At 39.8% G+C, this 20,596-nt stretch overlaps 2 protein-coding genes across 5 annotated transcripts in view; both read right to left on the bottom strand.

Annotated features, from left to right (window-relative positions):
• Positions 1-70: 70 nt before the first annotated feature.
• LOC127005933 (jmjC domain-containing protein 8-like) lies at positions 71-12,152 on the bottom strand. Of its 2 annotated transcripts, XM_050875365.1 has the most exons (9): positions 11,469-12,152; positions 10,542-10,655; positions 9,228-9,320; positions 8,768-8,816; positions 7,325-7,490; positions 6,475-6,594; positions 5,424-5,478; positions 5,174-5,321; positions 71-3,137 (listed from the first exon to the last, which is right to left on the bottom strand). In XM_050875365.1, exons 2-9 carry the CDS (start codon positions 10,634-10,636, stop codon positions 3,054-3,056), a joined length of 810 nt encoding a protein of 269 aa, XP_050731322.1. In that variant the 5' UTR covers positions 10,637-10,655; positions 11,469-12,152; the 3' UTR covers positions 71-3,053. The 2 variants fall into 2 exon arrangements, with proteins under 2 accessions (XP_050731322.1, XP_050731323.1); XM_050875366.1 differs by lacking the exons at positions 9,228-9,320; positions 11,469-12,152.
• A 4,972-nt stretch (positions 12,153-17,124) lies between these two features.
• Positions 17,125-20,596, bottom strand: part of LOC127005930 (1-acyl-sn-glycerol-3-phosphate acyltransferase epsilon-like) — a 35,853-nt gene continuing 32,381 nt past the window's right edge. For all 3 annotated transcript variants that reach the window (XM_050875355.1, XM_050875358.1, XM_050875357.1), the window contains 2 exons: positions 19,771-19,894; positions 17,125-18,414 (listed from right to left, as the gene is read on the bottom strand). In XM_050875355.1, coding sequence (XP_050731312.1) covers positions 18,180-18,414; positions 19,771-19,894 — 359 coding nt within the window. In that variant the 3' untranslated portion in view covers positions 17,125-18,179. The remainder of the gene's footprint in view (positions 18,415-19,770; positions 19,895-20,596) is intronic.

Genomic DNA, 20,596 nt, shown 5'->3' with positions numbered 1-20,596 from the left:
TTTTTTTTTTTTTTTCCTTTTATATATATTATTATTTTTATATATATTTTATATATATTAATACGCATTACTATTAGCTATTACTGGTAGCATATCATAATGCATAGGCCTATATCCTAAAGCTGTAGATCTGCATGAAATTCCTTCGGAAGGTTTTACCTTTTCCCAAAGGTAAATTAATTCAGTCTGTCTGCTTTATTTCATGTGTGAGAACATTGTAAGAGCAATAGATCTTGGAGGGAAAGATGCGACAAAAAAATTTAGCAGTCCCTACGGCTCTTGCTCTTGCTGTACAGGTGACCCGTTGGAGAGTCATCAGGCCTTCATATCGGCACAACCTGTAAAAATAAAAATAAAACAAGCAGTATCCATTACAAATCATCCTATTCCCTATTTCTTACACACCACGTCTTTTCCAGGAAACTCTTCATGGCTTCTATAATTCTATCATTTGCTTCAACGCTCAGTCCCCGCCTGGGCCACACACGACTCGGCGCTCGCCTCCACCGCCTGCGCCTCGTCCCGACCCTCACTGCCTGCTGCAGGATCGGCGAGGACACCATTGAGCACCCCCTGCTGCACTGCCCACGCCACCACTCGCGTTAAGACACCAACTCCGCGCCGTGGACGTTCAGTTTCAGTAGTAGGCGTGGGATAAACCTTGGCATCGGCTCCCACGTTTCTTTAGTTGTGCTGCAGTTCCTGAGTTTTCTGTCTTGTTTTTCAGATAGTTTTAATATATTCTTTTTCTTGTATATCTTTGATTCTTTGTTCATCAAAAAGTAGTGATTCTGCTATTATTTTTTGTGTTATGAGAAGTTAGTTGTACGTTAAATTTGTTTCTTATATCATCATATCCTGTACATTCTAAAATAAAATGTTCTAATGTTTCCTTGTCACAGTCATCATATGGACTCCGCTCGCCCACCTTTGACCTGCCCACGCTGCTGGCGGCCCAAAACAACAAGAACATCCATTCCCTGTCTCTGTCCTTGCAATCCTCCCATTCACATCCCAGCCCATCTCACTCGGTGCCACCCTCGTCACCTCCGTCCTTTCCCTCTGGGTCTGGTACCTCCCACACACCAGTATCACATGCACGACAGTTTCATCCACACCCCTGTCACACATCTGACACACTTTGGTGCGGGACTCAGACCACCTGTAATTTCTTGCATTCACATTCATACACTGCACTCGACCTTGGAAGAGAAGATCACCACCCAGGCTTCCATCATACCAGCTGACACACTGCGGGGCTTCCTTTTCCCTGTACCACTCCAAAGTACTCTTTCACTCCATCGCATGCTTCCACCTCCTAAGACCATCACCTTTCACTGCACTGTTTCACATGACACGACTTTGGCTGTAGCAACATGACACAGAGGGAACACAAAATGTATATTTTAACTGCAAGGCCACTGAGAAGAGAGAGGTAAACTAAACTAAGTAACAGTCCGTCGTCTTGGGAGGAAACCATCAGTCATGACAGCAAGACACACACTGCCATTGTGTGTCTTGTGAGAGAGGCACAGCTACAAGGAGTGAAACAATCGTTCACCCCAGGTCCAGACATCGAAGCTGATGAGGGAAGCTGTGGCCCTTATGGCTCTAGCTGTTATTACAGACTTGCAATGGATATTTCACAGTCTCATCAAGGCCACAGTCTAATAGATGGACATGTTACAAGAGTTTAGATGAACAGAAGCTAGCTTTTGGTGAGTCATATGTCTTGGTAAAACTAGAATCACACCCAACTCACTCTAAAAGTTAACACATTATTTGCTTAGATTGCATTTGCTAATCATCACTGGTAACCGTTTCCATATTATTATTACTCGTTTCTGAGGTTTTAAAATGCAGGGTAATATTACTATTTCAGCGGTGATAGGTTAGGTTACTATTTGCTCATGTGAAGGCTCTTCAGCTAGAAACTCCTCTAGGTTGAGTTATAAGTCCATCTTTATTTAATAGCCTAATGTATAAGGTTGCAAAATGTTCATTTTCATGGGTACCATAAACCTACCTAGCTATTTTGACCCTCAAGCAAAATGAAACACGTTTACATGGCCTTAGTATTTTACTGTATTATTTTTTTAAATCAACAATAAATATTTAAATTAAATTAAATGTTATTGAACTTTAATTATTGATGACTTATCTTCATAATACCTTGGAATTGCACAGCAATAGTGTGTGTGTGTGTGTGTGTGTGTGTGTGTGTGTGTGTGTGTGTGTTAACACAATAAAGAGAGCAGCACAGCGAGTAATGGAGTCAGGGCCCCCTCCACCCCCAGATAATTGGTTTACACTAATTTTCTCTCCATATGCTAGTTTACTGCAAGCAGGTAATGGAAAGGAAGCAAAAAGTGCCTTTGCAATGATGGAACTTGGGTAGTGTGTTAGCCACGTGGCCCATGACAAGTATATCAAGGCTCGTGACATTCAGGAGGTAGCGTCTCTCCCTGCAGGCAAGGGTCAGGCAATGAAGGGATATGTAGGTAACAGAAAGACTTCCCCAACTGCTACCGATAATGTTTTACAGCAATAAGTATTGTTAAATCCATCCATCACAGCAGCAACACTCAAAGAGAAGCACCCAGACTCTCGGTACCCTTTGATTGCTGCCACATCTCAAAGTCATGTTGAGAGAAAGAGAGAGAGAGAGAGAGAGAATCTTAATATAAAATATCACAAATTACAGTTGTACTGCCCAATCATAGCATCTCCACACCTGAGAGACCCACTTTTCCTAACTAACTAACTAATGGGGAGCATACGTCCAGGGGCAAGTCGCTTCACTCACTAGCCGTCCACATTCCTGGGTCCCCCTGTGCAGCTGCCCTATCCATCCCAAGTCCCTCCTGGTAGGACTGGCTGACCACTGATCATCTGAGAGGGTCAGGATGTTCCAGGCACCCACACGGAGAACCTGCTGGAAATTAACCCTGGACCTGACTCGACAAGCTTGTGTCTTGTCTGCACCATCTTAAGCTTTTCTATGTTACCATATGAACATCCATTCCAATGTAAGTAGAGAGGAAGTTGACCTACTATGGACTCAAGAATATGGACACAAATACACTGCTGTCAATGTTGAGGGTTGCATGCCACCACTTGTCAGGGAAATAGATGATCTGAAACAGAATACTGAAATTAGGAAATATAATTGTAAAAAAAGGGTTTATCATTCGTGAGAAGACTGCACATAGAGTACTAAAAAAGATGGACTACTAAATAAGGAAACAAATGGATATATACATGTTAGTTTCTACTATAGTAAACCCTCCATTGATTCGTTGCACTGCACTAATATAAGACAGCTTAGGTGAAATCTACATGGATGATATCTGATTTTACTATAATTATAACAGCTGGTATTAAAATTGCTGTTTACATTTTTACTACAGTAATTGAAGCAGTTCAAGGGTAACAAAAACAGAAAGCAAAGCTAAGCACTGTTTCAACATAAAGAGTACAGAACGAGTGGCCAGAACAGAGGGTCAATTTTAGATGAAGTGTCTTGGTACTCCCCTCTTGAAGGAGTTCTAATTGTAGGCAGGAGGAAATACAAATGAAGGAAGGCTGTTCCAGAGTTTACAAGGGATGAAAGAATGAAGATGTTGGTTAACCTCTTCCATCTGATGATGTATAAACATCCTGCTACTGTATTATGTCACTGGATTGCTCCTGTGCCTTTCCAGGAGGGAAGCATAATCTAACGGTTATTTAATGTACAAATGTAAATTTGTGGTAACTAAACAAGGAATTCATTTAATTTGCAGTGCCAAATCAAACTAAAAGAACATTATCCATTTTAAAAGGGTTAATTTACCTAGTATTGCATGATGATAGTGAATTTGCGAATTTGATGAAGCACCTAAGCCTCGTAGTTGGTGCTGACATAGAAGGCAGCAAGACCCCTATCACTTGGTCAGGTCTTATGTCACCTATGTCCTCTACCCCACCTTCATAAATATAACTGCATAGGTATCTAAGTTGTATTTTACCACTAAGATTCTCTAAAAATCATAACTTTGTACGTTAACTACATTTACACACAAAATAGCTGATATCTCGAAAGTGCATTTTTTGTGTTTTGGAGAATATTAACTCCATTAGTTGTGAAGATAATAAAAAAACTCAAACATCTGCTGAAGGACGAGTGGATGGTAAAAAAATTGTCCGTCAGGTTTTTTTATAAACAAAAAAACACTGCTGACATGATTTATTGAAGGTAAAAAAGTGGTAGAATTATGGGACACATCAAATGGTTGATTATGGTAATTTTTTTTGCGCAGGAACAGTGAGACATTAAAAATTTGAACGGACAATTTTTAACTAGTGATGCCATAAGCAAGACTATCCAATATCGTACATATTGAGTGAACATGCTGGCCCCCATTAACGTTTTTAGCTCTGCTTTTTTTACAAGTAATAAATTTTGTTTGTAATTTTTTTTCATATAGAAGCACAAAAGCTATTATGTTGATACATGCAGATCTTATTGCATTTACCCGAGTCCTCAAAGAAAAAAATACCTTAGAACAATTGAAATAAAATTAATGTACCCTCCACTAACAATAGGTGGCACCTCCCCTTACCTTCTATCTTACTTTTTTATATTATTTTTCTCTTCCTTTGCCACTATCTGCCTGAAGAATTTTCTTGTATTACATTGTTTTATTCAAAAGAGCATCCATGATATCATGCTGCTTCCATTTTCTAATTTTTCCATACTTTATACCTAAATAATCACTCCTGTTACTGTATCTAACACTATTTTCTTGAATATATTACCACATATAAAATACACAAGCAATAATCATTTACTTGAATAAAAATCTTAATATTTCAGCATGTGCAAAAATAAAGATGTCATCACTTATTTGAATAATAATTTGAATATGTTACAATGTGAAAAAAACACAAGCAAGCAGTGATCACTTAAATAAAAATAACCAACTGCTAAGTGCTAGTTGTGGTTGAGTAGAACCTATCCTACCACACGTAGATTACTAGTAGTAGCGGTAGTAAACAGACACCCTCGCCATAGACCGATAGGTCTTCTGGTGTCTGTTCTTCCTATGTATTCCTATGTATAATATACTTATATAATAATTTTAATTTACTTGGCAAATGATGATGCTATTAATTCATATTCCAAACTTACCTCCCCAGGAGCCAGTGTACACTCATAAAGATTCAGATCATCTTTAACTTTTGGGTAGCCCTCTTTCAACCAATGCAGTGTTGTGTGGTTGGGGTGAAAGCTTGGTTTAACATCAGGAGGGTATATGAACCATCGTTTCCTTCCCCAGCTGCAAACAAAACAATTAACTTACATGTATTAAGTACAATTTTTTTTCTTGGTACACCAGTTTCAGTACTTGTTTTATTGCAGTATGTCTCACTATACTTACATTGTTTCAGCAAATACTGGACCATGGAAATGAAAGGGTACACCAGAGCCAGGTCCTGTGGATAGGGGGGTTGTTATCATGGTGAAATTACCAAACTTTACAAAAAATAATGAAATTTCAATCACCATCATAATATGGGAACATGTCTCACACACCCTACAACTCTACTGATCCTTGTCAAGTGAATCTCCATGCCTACAGAAATCCTACAAAGTTGCAAGAGATACCTGAGTGCCTCAATGAAATGAATCACATTTTCTTAATCAAAATCATTACACGCTGCAAGAATGTCCTTTTGAAACACCTATTGGTGCTTCACCATAGTCTTTTCTTTGAGGTCCAATAAACAGCCCCGACTTGTGGTGAAGTAAGTCGACTCTACATCAGCACAGTGAAGCCATGCTGTTGGTTACTTGGCACAGAGGGTGGTATGGATAGTATCAATGAACCCTATACCATGGAACATACACTTGCCCCAGCCTTGTCATTAAGCCGCAAATTTTGGAAAATCAACCACTTTGGTGCGAATCACCATAACTCCTTTATTTCTGGGGCTACAGAAAAGTTTTTGGTATCAACCGATGGCAAAATGAAAGGGCTATATTTTTTTAATTAGCAACTGGGCTCGAAAACCGACTCGAAAGGGAAAGAAATCAAATAAATTTGCAAAAAGCTACTGAAAAAAAACTATTTTTGAGTTCCCAACCTTGAAGCCTGCTCATTTTTTGAAAATTTCAAAATACCTATTTAACAAATGATTTAGCCCTGCCAATGTGCTTTCCAATATGGTGCATAACATTTCCCTACTCCCAGTAGTTTCGTTGCTTAAGCTTGAAAAGTAAATCCTGTCGAGCAATTTTGACGAACTCCAGACACTTGCCGTTTTCATCTAGTGTGGCCTTGCTATTGCCTCTAGAAGGCTGTACTTTGGCATGTAGCCCCTCTTGTAGTTATGAGTTGAAGAGTGCTTTGTTATCAAAAAGGTGTCTGATTTCATATTATATTCAATGAGCTAAAACGTTAAACAAATAACATGAATCACTTTTCATACCAGCTATTCCAAAACTCAGTGCTGGAAGGTGGCCTGGCAAGGTGTATAGAGGTTTGTTGTACATCTCAAGCAGGTCTTCCCACCCCTCATGGGCATTGTCACCAAAGAGGTAAAAGGTTTCTGAAAATCAACAAATAATAACTTACATATGATAATTATCTTATTTTCAACAGGATTTCCTAAAATTGTGATCTTTATATTCTGAAACTTAAAACTAGTTATAGAAAACGTTTTTCTAAATATATGAAAAAGGGAAATTGTGAAAAAAATCATGTGTGGTCTTTGGCTGTTATTTGTATTATTTCTAGACCATTATAAATTATAATATAATGACGTAGGTGCTTATTTAGGTGTCTTTCTACTTACGTTGATTTTTATCGTTTTCATTTTTTAGGCTAGAAAATCGTTATTTTACCGCAAAATCCCGTGATATAGCGAAAAATCCGCGATACGATACAATTTAAAAATCTGCGATACAGCGAGACTGTGATAAGTGAACCACGATATGGCGAGGGATTACTGTATTATGTCAAACGGAGGTGTTTTGGGCGTTGGTCTCCTACCAGTAACAATAACCCCTAGGCCTACCAAAACCTAACCATCGGGGTGTAAGATGCAGGCTTATTTTTTAATTCTTTTTTTTCAAAAAGTGCGTCTTATATGACGGGAAATACGGTAACAAGGGACTAAGGTGGAAAAAAAGTCAGTTTCTCCATATATATAAGCGCTTTTCCATTGTTTTCAATACCTGATCAGTTCGTGATCCTCAAATTTAGCACTATACCTTTGGAACGAAGCAAGCGCAAAACTTGGGAGGGTACTGTATAATGTCATGTGTTCTTTGGCTTACCATTGCCAAGGGTATTGAGGCTCTGTGGGTGAAGGTAGTTGTTGCAGTAATGGCGAAGGGTGGTGTCCTGCTTTTGGTAGCTGTAGCTGTTAGCAGAGCTGAGGCGGACAGTCATGTGTCCATATCCCTCCAACAGGGTCTTTCTCCTGGTCAAAGTCTGGAATAACTACAAAGCAAAGGAAATTAATTTATAAAGGTTTCTCCATAGTGAGCAACGATAATCTTTAAAATTTCTTTACCAGACATCCTCTTCTATTTGATAAGAGACAGGGGATGATGATACTTCTTAACCTTGGGAAAAGTTACAAAAAAACAGACAAAAACAAAAACTGGGTTGGTTTGGCCTCAAACACCAGGTTCTTTTATACGCTTCACCTTGAACTTAGGTGTTTTTCTGTCCTTTTCTTTCCCTGATTTTGCTTCTCTATGCCCTTTTGCTATTTTTCACTATTACTTTTCACTGTTGCTGCCATGAATTACAGGTCAAAAGAAGAAGAAGAAGAAAAGGAAAACAACCCCGGGAGACTTACAGTTTTCATAGACTCGATAAAAAAGATTTTTGGACTGTGGTTCCACACCATGGGGTGTTCTCTTATCTTGTTAATCAAGTAATAAGCAAAGCAGCTCTGCCAGTCCATTTTACGAGTCTCTTGGTGGGCCATCTTCCACTGCTCCTCATTCCTCAGCCACTGCCGCCGTCTGTTTGTTTACATGCAGCCGTTCAGTACCCATGTATCCACACTCATACTCACAACCGTTTTCCATTCATAAGGACAACCAACAACTCGCTCCCGGTTGGGCATACAGGCAACCGCGGTTGCCCATAACCCCAATGGTTGGACACTGCCTTTTAAGGCAGCACACATGACGCCGACAGTAGGTAGACGTGGCCCGAACATGTCAAAGCAACGCGAAACTCATGGTGGTAAGAATTTAGGACTAAGCACTAAACTCGAGGATCACAAAACTCGGACAGCGCGAAACTCGAGAGGGTACAGTACAATAAACACATTTGCTAATCTAAACATAAAAGGAAATTATACATGGGTATTTCAATACCTAATAATGCACAGGAGAAATATAAATGACTCGTAAAATAGTTCTATGGCAACATCGAACCTAGGTGGCTGCACGGTAGTCAGTCGGGCGGGCTGAGAGGTACTATGCCCAAGCGCGGGAAACAAAGGTTGGCGGGCGGAAAATTCCAGAGAACCCGGGTGGTTACTAGGCCTCGCTCCCCAGACCGGAAATCTCCAGTTCGGAGGCGAGGTCTAAACTCGTGCTGGGACGGCAAGGGCGGAAATACCAGCACAAACGTAGGGTCACACCGCAGGCCATGATGTTGACCCCACCGTGTCAGTGAAAAAAAAAAAAAAAAAAAAAAAAAAAAAAAAAAAAAAGAAAGGCGAGGGAAAAGACCCAGCCGTAACACTGGTAACTTACCTCATTATCAGACATTCCCCTGATAACTACTGGTTGATTGTAGGCATATCTGAAAACACCAAGCACGTGTAAGTAAAATGCACCGGGTTAGGTACGATTGGTCCAATGCAATTTGGTCTAAAACCACCTCGCCCAAAAATACAATTGGTCTAATACCACTTGTCGTCCCTCAAATTGTAAAGTTTCCAATAGTTCGGTTTCGGTTTTATACAGATTGTCATAGAAGATCTTTTAGGATTTTCAAATTTCCTGCTCGTCGGGAAATTTAAAAATCCTAAAAAATCTTCTCAGAAAATCCACATAAAACCAAAACTGAACTATTGGAAACCGTACTATTTGAGGGACGTCTGTATAAATAAAACCATATAAGAAATGCTGTATAAGGGAGTTGCATTTCATCAATATACAGTTTAGTATTTAAACTGAAAATACTAGATACAAGTAGAGTAGCTTAATATACCTTTCAAGAAAGTCATCCTGCTTGAGTGTCTTGTCTTCCTGAGCAATGTTACAGGGTCCTGGTTGAACTAATCTGTCCCCTGGATGTGTTATCCTGCAAAACACATAAAGAGTAAATAATGACAGGCTAATTCATTTGACAGAATTTGTTACACTGTGCAAAAATGTTGCTTTTGCTGTTACACTATCAACCTCGTGGTATTTACCTACTACTTATATTTACCTACAGTACCCTACCGAGTTTCGTGATCCTCGAGTTTTGCGATTAGTCCTAAATTCTTACCATCCCGACATTCGCACATTATTGCCCCGACTTTCGCGCTGCTTTGCCATGTATGGATCACGTCTACGTCATCGGCGTCACGCACGGTGACTTAATCCCTAAAGGACCGGGGGTGGCTGTATTTTCGGTACCGCTTGGACCAGCCTCCCGCGCTAAACCCGTAAACTGCCCCTGTATTCACACACTCTCTACACTTAACCTACATTGCACGAGTGAATAAGATGGGTTTTGTACTAACCACCAAGTCTTCCTCTTTCTAATGACGCCATCCAGAAGTCTCTACGTACAAGAAGGGAGTAGAAAAATACGGGGACTCTAGAGAGGGAGAAGAAAGAAAGGATTTGGGGAGGAGTGAACCAGGGGAAAGGCTAACGGCGCAATAGGCCACGACAGAAAATCGAAAGTTGAAAATCGGATTACGACACGTCGTTAGAAATGGAACTTCATTGTAAGTCGACGACCCCCTGTACTCTTTAACACTTTCTACACTTTTTAACGTAATTTTAACAACATATAAAATTCAAATTTTCTTAAGTTTTATTTTTTATGCTAGAAAATGCTTATTTTACTGCAAAATGATTTCAAATAATAAATATATAAAAATACCTATAAACCATAAAATCCGGCGATATAGCAAAAAATCCGTGATACGATACAATTTAAAAATCCGCGATATAGCGAGACCACGATAAGTGAACCACGATATGGCGAGTGATTACTGTATCTTTAATTTTTAATCGGTTTTATGTAGTTTCATTAGTGTTTTTATCCAATAATTTTTAATTTTTAAGCCATTTTACTAGTGTTTTTTTTATCATGCTATTAATCTGAACCGGTTTTATATAGTTTTATATATCTGAATTTATTAGAGAAATTCTCTTAAATATATATATATATATATATATATATATATATATATATATATATATATATATATATATATATATATATATATATATCTATATATATATATATATATATATATATATATATATATATATTTCTAATAAATTCAGATACATAGTTTCTTACCATCCTCCATCATCTGTAGACTCATCAGATACAGCAAAGATGGTTACCACCAGCAGGAAGGTACCAGCACTCCCTCTTAGGTGAGATACCATCATAGGTAATGGTCATTACTTTCTGGAACATGTAAAAGAATTTTCTTGTCAACAAGATATTTCAGATAAAATGCATACAGTACAAGTATATACACTCCTTAAGTTAAGATGGGGTTCGGGATCAATAGGTCAGTTGTAAGTTAAGTTGGTCATCTCAAAATTTACATTAAGAAATAAAATCAAATGTTCTATGTTCCACCACAGATAGAGTGGTGTTCCTGTACCTTCTACCCTCCTGCTCATCAGTTATATGAGTGGCCAGTGTCACCTCTGCTACAACTTCTTACCTACTGTAAATGTTTCATTCAACTATGATCGTTTCCAGTAAATATTTGCCTATAGGAGCCGGTGCAGGAATATTGTGAGGGGGCTGTTGATGTGGGATGCTATTGTGCTAGCCAACTGGTATTTGCTAGATCTAGTGCTAGGTTTGGTAGGAAGTTTTTTTTTTTTTTTTTTTTACAGTAAAGAAAACGGCTCAACAGTAAAAAAAATAATACTGTAATAATAATAATAATAATAATAATAATAATAATAATAATGAAAAAAAAAGAGCCCGAAAATCACAGCTCCTATAAAAGTTACGAGGAGTGGCCAAAAGAGAGGTCAATTTCAGGAGGAGAGATGTCCTGATACTCTCCTCTTGAAAGAGTTCAAGTCGCAGGCAGGAGGAAATACCGACAAAGGAAGATTGTTCCAAAGTTTGTCAGCGAGAGAAATATGCGTGTTATGCACCTATACAGGTGCCTTGCGCATTATTCGTCCAGGTCCAAGAGAATTGAAGAATCAAGCTAAGGCAGGCACGTACTCTCTCCACCGCGGCTCCTCCACCTACCTGCCGTGTTCTTCTTCTTCCAGTGTTTTAGGGGAGTGGTTAGGCTATGGGACCACGGTCTCTAGAGCCTTGGTAGTGCTGCTTGATTGTGGCTGTTCTTCTTCTTCTTCTTGTTTTTTTTATGGGGTTAGTTAGGCTATGGGACCACAGCCTCTAGAGCCCCGTCAGTAGTAGTCGCTATCCGGTGTTGTTTTTGGTTGTCGTTCTGTCACCGGTGTGATGGTTAGATCCTATCGAGTTGCCCCGACTTCTGCAGGAAGGTCTGCGTACACTTGAGGGCTTGGAAGGCTGTGTCGGGGCTGGGAGTGTCGCTGCCCAGCAGGTCCTCTAGGGTTGGCCTGTGAAATTGTGGCTGTTGTTGTGTGAAGAATCCTGAACCTTCTTCTTCTTCTTGGGTATTTTATGGACCTAGTTAGGCTGTGGGGCCACAGCCTCTAGAGCCCCGTCAGTGGTAGTTGTTATCAGGTGTTGTTTTTTTGTGTCACCATCCAGCTGAGCTTTTGAGTGAGCCGTGTTGTTGTTGTTTGTCTGATCAGATGTTTGCAACGGCACCAGCGTTGACAGAGTTATTAACAGGCTACCAGATACTTAAATTTTTAGTACCAGATTCACTTTTTCAATACTAAACTAATGATAAAACATGTTTTCGTAATTCTTATTCCCACTCGGTGTGATAAGTGCGATCAGATTCAAAGGAAGCTTTCCACTTCGGCATGGTGATACCCTTGTACTTGGGATGTGCACCGGCATCCGGTATATCGGAATACCGATAATTTAGTTTCGGTATTACCGGTATCATCAGCACTTCGGTATACCGGTAACGGTATTTTTATCACATCGGTATACCTCTAGAGTCCCTTGATAGAGTCCCAACAACCTAAGATTTGGTCGTCATTATTGGCCCTGTTTTCGCCGCGCTTTTCAAACGCTAGCACACGCTCTCCTTTGTATTTCTGTTTCACAGCCATACGGGTCGTCCACTGAAACTGAGCACACTTGTGCCAGATCTGCACACCTTCCTCTAACAGCCAGCAGGGAGCCAGCAGCCAGCGTGCTGTGGGAAAATAAATAAGAGACAGTGTCTACATCAACAGGTGTCGCCAACCCACCATTACGCCCTTATACTTACCATAATTTGGTCACCAGCCGTTGGAATGTGCCGTAAAGTGACAGGAGAATATTATTAGCCTTACAATCAGCCACTGTCTCAGTATAGGCACTCAGTAACCCACGTAGCCTGTGATATAGGCGCGTCAAGCCGGGCTGCTTATCGATATCTTGGATTTTTTTTTACCTTCCTTTCCACCTTCTTCCTCTCCTCCTCCACGTTAAACTTATCACTTAATTCTCACTCTCGTTTTCTTCACAATTTCTAGACTTCTAGGTGTGTGTGTGTGTGTGTGCAGTGACAGATCCTGGGGGGGGAGGGAGGGAGGGGGCGACCCCCCCCCTTAGGACCTAAATTGCGCCCTTTCAAAGATTCACTGAGATCTGGGGGGTATCATTCCTGTGAACACTACTACTGGCCTACTAAATATAATGATAATAATAATAACAATACTACTACTATTACTATTACTATTCAGGGATGTAGTAACCGTGGGGGCAAGGGGGGCAATTGCCCCCCACTTTTTCCAGGGAGGGGGCAAAGGGGACGTTTTGCCCCCACTCTTTTTTGACATAAGAAAAATTTAAGGACGGGGGTTTTCCACAGACCTAAAATGAAAAAGGTACGTCTTGATAAAAAATAAAAAAACTTATTTTCCTCTTTGGCTGGCACGTTTTTACAACTTTTGAAGTTATCTAGACCTGTGTATCTCTAATGGATAGGGCTACAAATGTAAACAAGACGTCACTCGAAAGTGTCCAGCAGTTAGAGATGCTCTTGACTTGGCACAGGAAATCTTACAGCTCATAAAGCTTTCCCCCAAGAGAGAAGGTCTCCTCAAATACAAGCAGGAAAGTTCTGGCCCACATGTTTCTGGAAATCTCAAGCCCTTATGTCCAACCAGATGGACAGTCCATGCTGATTCACTTAATTCCATCCTTGAAAACTACCAAGTTCTTTTGGAAACCCTGGAAGAAATCAACACCACTACCAATGATGAATACTCCTGTCGAGCTGGTGGACAGATGGCTAAAATGGAGAAATTTTCAACATTCTTTGGTCTGAAATTGGGGCATTTGGTCTTTGCAGCCTCAGAGACACTATCAGTAAATTTCCAAGCAATAAAGATCTCATTTCATGATGCTACCAAAGTTCAGCACTTTCTTCAGAGATGTTCAGAAGGCTGCAAGAGACATAGAGGAAATAGAAAAACCAAAGTTACCAAGAAAGAGACATGTACCTAAAAAGACTTGATGATGGCTGTGCAGCGAACACTTCCCATCAGATATTGAGAAATATTACTGCACACAGTACTATGAAGTACTAAATTTGATTAACTGTGAACTCATTGATCGATTTCAGAGTGCCAGCTACAACATATTTCATGAAATGGAAATGATGATAGTAACATCAGTCATCAGCTAATGGAGATGCAGGAGAAATACCAGATTCACTGAAAACTACTCTAGACATTGACTTGAAGAAACTTACTCATGCAAGATGGCGCCACTATAAACACTCGCCTGCGCCAGAACGGGCTGGGCCGACCATCAGGCCCCACCTGGAAGAAGCCTTGGGCCGACCATCAGGCCCCACCAGGAAGATGCCTACCGGCGCAATAGGCAACAACGTAAAAAAAAAAAAAAAAAAAAAAAAACTTGCCATGCTAAAACCACTGTGCAAAGTTGGAGAAGTTGGTGGTCCTAGTAAAGCGACTACTATAGCTACAGTAATTGATGCCTTGCAGTTACTGAAAAATAATCCTGTTGCTGCTGCTATGGTCTATCAACTAATGAAACTCATAAAGATTTACCTTATCGTTTCAGTAACCACAGCCATAGCAGAAAGGAGTTTCTCAACTCTTCATAGGATCAAAAGCTATCTTCGTTCCACTATGTGTCAAAATAGACTAAATAACGTCTTGCTCCTGCATGCCCATAAAGGTCTAACAGATGAACTCGATATAAAGCAGATTGCCATAGATTTTATCAAAAAGAATAATCGTACACTTCAGTTCTTTGGACAGTTCACTAAGTTTAATCCCTAGCTCTACTGTACATGTGCAAATGTTCATTGGTTTTTACATATGTCAGCTATAATAATAATACTGAAACAACTGAGAAATATGGCATATATCATTGTATAAGGACAATTAACCTATTAAAATTTGCTGCGGCAGATATTGTGTTTTTAAGCACATATTTTATATTCCTTGGCAAATTAATCTTGTCCTTTGCCCCCCACTTTTTAGGAGGTTCCTACGCCCCTGCTATTACTACTACTAATATAGCTACTACTACTACTACTACTACTACTACTACTACTACTAATAATAATAATAATAATAATAATAATAATAAAAGAAATAATAAACATACAAAATAAATAAAAAAAATTGCTAACATTATTGTATTTGTATTTGTAATAAAAAAATGGGTGCCATATATATATATATATATATATATATATATATATATATATATATATATATATATATATATATATATATATATATATATATATATATATATATATATATATATATATATATATATATATATATATATATGGCATGGTGCCCATCTTGTATATCAGCACCCCCCTTCACCTGAAGCTGGATCTGCCACTTTGTGTGTGGTGTGTGTGTGTGTGTGTGTGTGTGTGTGTGTGTGTGTGTGTGTGTGTATTTACCTATTTGTAGTATACAGGTCTGAGCTCAAGCTCAGATAGTAGTCTCCCAATCTATATTTTTCCAACTTTTCCTTCATTTTATGGACACTGCCTGCTTAAACAATGTCTTTGTTTAGTCCATTCCATGTATCCACACTCCTGTATGGAAAACTGAACATCTTTATGTCTTTCAAACAAGTCCCCTTTCCTCTTAGTTGCCTCCTCCCTTCTACCTCAATTGAATAATTTCTATCCAACACATCCATTCCACATGTATTCCAGTATAATGCTATCAGGTCTCCTCTTTCTCTTCTTTCTTCCAGTGTTGGTAAGCCCAGTTCTTCCAGTCTAGTTTTGTATAACAGGCTTGACAGCTCTGGTACCATCTTAGTTGCAATCTTTTGAATCCTTTCGAGTTTCCTTTTATCTTTTTTCTTGTGTGATGACTAAACAACCACTGCATACTCTAAGCTTGGTCTAATCAATGTTGTAATCACTTTCTTCATATTGACCCATCTAAGTAGTAAAATGCCACTCTATTTTGCAGAAAACTATTTGTTTCTTTGAATATCTTATTTATGTATTTCATAGGTGCCAGTGTATCTCTATTAATGTATTTCATTCAAATCTCCCTGCAGTTTACTACAGTCATCCTCATAAGCAGTTTGATGTCATCTGCAAACATACTCATGTAATCTTTACTTTTTCTGGCTTATCATTTATATATATCAAAAATTTTATTGGCGCTAACACAATGGTAGAATGCTCCTTGAAGGAGCCTAGGACTGTTTATTGGGTGGGTCCACCATTTACGTAATCGCTTCTTTTTAACACCCTGTTCATTATATAGGTACACAGAGATCACTCTCTTCTTTACGTCCTCCATCTTGAACAAACAAACAAACGTCTCGACAAACTGACAAGTATTCTGTGCACTGCTGCAGACGAACCGCGCGGGAAAACCGCTCATGTGAAGACATGCCTTCTAAGACACCCACCCGCGCGGCCATACTGCCGCACAGGAAAGAACCACTCGTGTGAAGGGGGCCTAATGGTTCGCTTTGACTCTTGAGCGCTGGACGAGGCCTCAGTCATGAATCGTGTGGCGGGTAAACGGCGGGGGTAACCCACTAGCACCCAATAGCTGGCTGGCTGTGCAGTGCTGGGGTGCGGCAATATAGCGGACAAGTTCCCGACAAGTAATTTTGCAGACTACCAGCTACCTCCAACCCGATAGTAACCCCGTTGCGATGGTGAGCAGTTACTCTTGTGCACGCCACCTATAGTAGATATAGAGACGGGACAGCACGAGTGTAGCTCCTCTCTCATATACCACAACTAGGTAAACACACACACACACACACACACACACACACACACACACACACACACACACACACACACACACACATATCAACTAACATAGCACAAAAGAAAACAGATTTAGGTGTTACATTCCCAAACAACTTGTCCCCAGAGAGACACATGGGCAAGATCACAGGTGAGTCCTATAAGATCCCAACAACACTGCATGGATGAAAATATATTGAAGCAGCTGATTATAATGGTAATTTGACCTGGATTTGAATATGCAGCAGTGGTGTGGTCTTCACACAGAAAGAAAAGTATTGGAAATAAAAAGATTCAGAGAGCAACAATGAGAATGGTGCCAAGCTCAAGAGATCTGACATGAAGATAGGTTGGGAGGATTAGACTTGCTAAAGAAGAGAAGAAAAAAAGATATGCCTGCAATGTAGAGGGTGGTGAAAAAAATATAATTGGTCAACACAGATGACCATACATATGGGACACCAAAGAAAAAAGTCACGGGAAAAAATTGAGATAGACAAGATGCCTGAAGGATATCAGAATCATATCTTTCCCAATAAATGTATTGATATCTGAAATGACATTGAGAAGGGAGATAGTCCAAGCCAAGAATATTCATGAATTTTAAGTTAATAATATGAGACATGGTGACGAGTAGCTCACTTCCTGTATATAACTTATAGATAAATACAGACCTTGCCTACAGTACTCAATACAGTAACATGCTGTACAGCTTTGTAGCCTAGGTACAATGAATATAGCATATAACCTTGGTGTGTAGTGGGCAATAAATGTTGTCAAGTGATGAATGTCTGTACAGAAGTGTAGACACTGATGATGATTTTTCTGAGTAACATATACTCTTCCCTCTACTTCAGAGTACATCATACAGTGACATCCACATAAGCCAGCCAATCACAGGTCACTTCCAATAGAAGCAATCTTATCTGAAGACCTTCTAGGCAGACATCAACCTCTACTGGTATTTTATCCTTGATATTAATTTCTTACTACAAATAATGGAATAGACATATTCTTAATTTTCAGATTAAGAGATAATGGTCATTTAAAAAATGTTATAAATTATAAGAGATATCATTATAGTGAGTTTTGTCAAATATATGTAATTAATAACATTAGAAAGCAAGGAATTTCACTTCAAAGATTTTATTTCAATCACAAACTTCAATAATAACCAGCTTCCAGTACTTATGAACTATTATGGAACAAAAGGATCTCAAAAAAATTGTTGCTTCAGAAATGTATTAAAAGTTCTTAAACTGCAAGTAGTTATTTATTAACCCTAAAAAATAGAAAAATGCACTTATGATGAATTGGGAATTTAAAGAGTTACCTTGGCACAAAAAGATCTCGAAGAAAATTGTCAAAACAATACTGAAATTTCTTAACACTGGTAACTGTATACAGTCTTCTAAATAAAAAAAAATGCACTTTTACCCAACTGGCCTCTACAGGAGAATCTTTAGCTATAAAAGATAAACTATGTAATCCTACATAGCACCAACCAACCATAATTTGGTTGGCTTGAGTACGTTGAGGTCAGGAGTCTTGTTTGTGCAATTCACTTTCTCCAGGTGCAAACACTAACAAACTGAGCGCAGGGCCAGCCAGGCATAAGAACCCATAGTACCATACAAAAGGAGGTGAAAGTAGAGCTGGTGGCCCAGTTTGGTACATAAAAAGGGAACTGATATGGTTGTAAAAAACAAAAAAGAAGAAAGGGTGGACCAAAGCCCCAACTGGGAAACACGGCCTCCAAGCCTCTTCTGCACAGTGGCTCGCTGTTTTGCATCCATAGTGAAGAAGTTCTCTGCCAACCTGTTGAAAAATTTATTGACATTATTCTGATATTATGACACCTCAAAACCAAACATTATTATTATTATATTAAGAGGGGAAGCAGGCAGAGAAGGAAAGTTGGAAAGTTTCATTTAGTCGGCGCAACATCTGTGGTCATATGCCGGAGAGAGACAGAAGGGGAAGGAATTATAGGAGAAGGGAACAGATCCCAGGAGACAGGACACAACCCCCAATTAATACCTGGTACCCATTCACTGCTGGGTGGACAGGGGCGTAGGGTATCAGAAAAGCCGCCCAAATTTTTCCACTCCGCCCAGGAATCAAACCCTGGCTCTCTCGGTTGTGAGTCGAGTGTGCTAACCACTGCACCAAGAAGCCCCTGGTTGAGAAGGAGTGCAGACACTATTCTTCATCATCATCATTTCATCGACGCCTGCTCCAAGGAGCTCCCACCAGGGGATGGCCACGGCAGAAGAGCTTCCATCTTTCCCTATCCAGACACTCCCTCAAAGATCTTTTCCCCCTCTCCCCAACGTACTCTTGCACCCTATCCCTCCATTTCACTGGAGGTCATCCTCTAGCATTCCTTCTCTATCTCACTCACATACACCCTTCTGGTCATCTTACTCTCCTCCATTCGCTCCATGTGGCCAGACCACTTTAAAGTCTGTCGCTTCACTTCTTCCACCACTCCACACTTCTTCCCTTCACCCCTGTGACACATTCCAAAATGCTCGTACACACTTTCATTACTCATTCCATCCATTCTACTCACACCACAATCACTCCTCAAATAATTCATTTCCACTGCCTGCACTCTATACCTCTGACTTTCATTCCAGGCGCACATTTCACTTGCATGTGTGAGGGGTGGTACTATTATTGTATTTCTCAAATCCCTCTTTACCTCCATGCTCACACTTCTGCCATTCATGGTTTGTCCCAAAGACCCTACACTATTCTTTCTTTCTAAAACACATACAGAGAACCAGGGGCTTGTTAGCGGTGCTCACCTCCGTCCTATTTGCCCTTAGAGTCTGTGGTGGGAAAGAACCCATTACCTGACACATGGCCAGTGTAACATCCAGGTTACCACAGTTTACCTTCCCCAGGTTTCCCCAGATACCCATTTATCAACCATTCCTAAAGGATGGATAAACGACTGGGTGAGCTGCAAGGTGACTGCCCAGATTGGGGTTCGAACCCAGTCCCTCAGATTTGTAGTTAGGGACGCTAACCACTGGACTGTGGAGGCATCAAGTATGTGGCAGAAAAAAAAAAGAAAAAAAAAAAAAAAAAGAGAGAGAGAGAGAGAGAGAATTTCATAAATATAGAATGACTGAATGAGCTAAACACTGCTATGAGTGAACTTACTTATCTTTTTCAACATAAAGGGTGTGCAGCCAGGTCCTGAGAGTGGCTTCTTCTCGTGGTACCTCATTCATGGGGATACGTCGAATATGAATGTGAATTCTCTTGCACCTCCCCATCAAAAACTCTGTAAAAATGTTCCATACAATGACATGATACAGCATATACAATTGGTGAAATTTCAATTCATGGCATGTATGCTTAATAATCCAAGAGAAAAGAACAAAGAAAAGTCCATTGTTAACCCATAAGCTGTAGTACATCCATAGCTGGACAATCCTGAATGAGTGAGATACACTCTCATATAGCTCTAACCTACTTTCCAAAGTGGGTCAAATTGTGGATCAAGGCAACACCTGTCAATCCCTTCTTACCATGCCTTGGATCAGTCACTCAACAGTCATGATGGAGGGTGGATGTATTGAGCATTTACATGAGATTTTTAACTCCAACCAGATTCACATGAGCAGTACAAGGACCAGAAGCCAGGTCCAGAGGCCCTTAACCCCTTCACTCCGGTGACGCCAACGTCCGACGGCGTCACCGTATGGAAAGGGTTAGTCCTCTTTTAAACCTCTTAATTCTCTTCCATTTTCTCTTAATCCTCTTCTAAATCTCTTAAGAGGAAATGGAAGGGGATTAAGAGGAATTTAGAGAAGGAGTGAGGTTTAGAAGAGGATTAATCCTCTTCCATTTCCTCTTGACCCTTTCCATACTGTGACGCCGACGTCTGCGTCACGGATGGAAAGGGTTAATTACATATAATTATAGAAATAGCAAGGAGGAGGAGGAACCGAGCTCTGAAACAAAACCAAAATACAGTAAAACC

The sequence above is a fragment of the Eriocheir sinensis genome, chromosome 31, assembly GCF_024679095.1.
Source record: "Eriocheir sinensis breed Jianghai 21 chromosome 31, ASM2467909v1, whole genome shotgun sequence".
NCBI lineage: Eukaryota > Metazoa > Arthropoda > Malacostraca > Decapoda > Varunidae > Eriocheir > Eriocheir sinensis.
The sequence above is the reverse complement of the archived record's forward strand: the minus strand, read 5'-3'. Positions and strand labels throughout refer to the sequence as shown.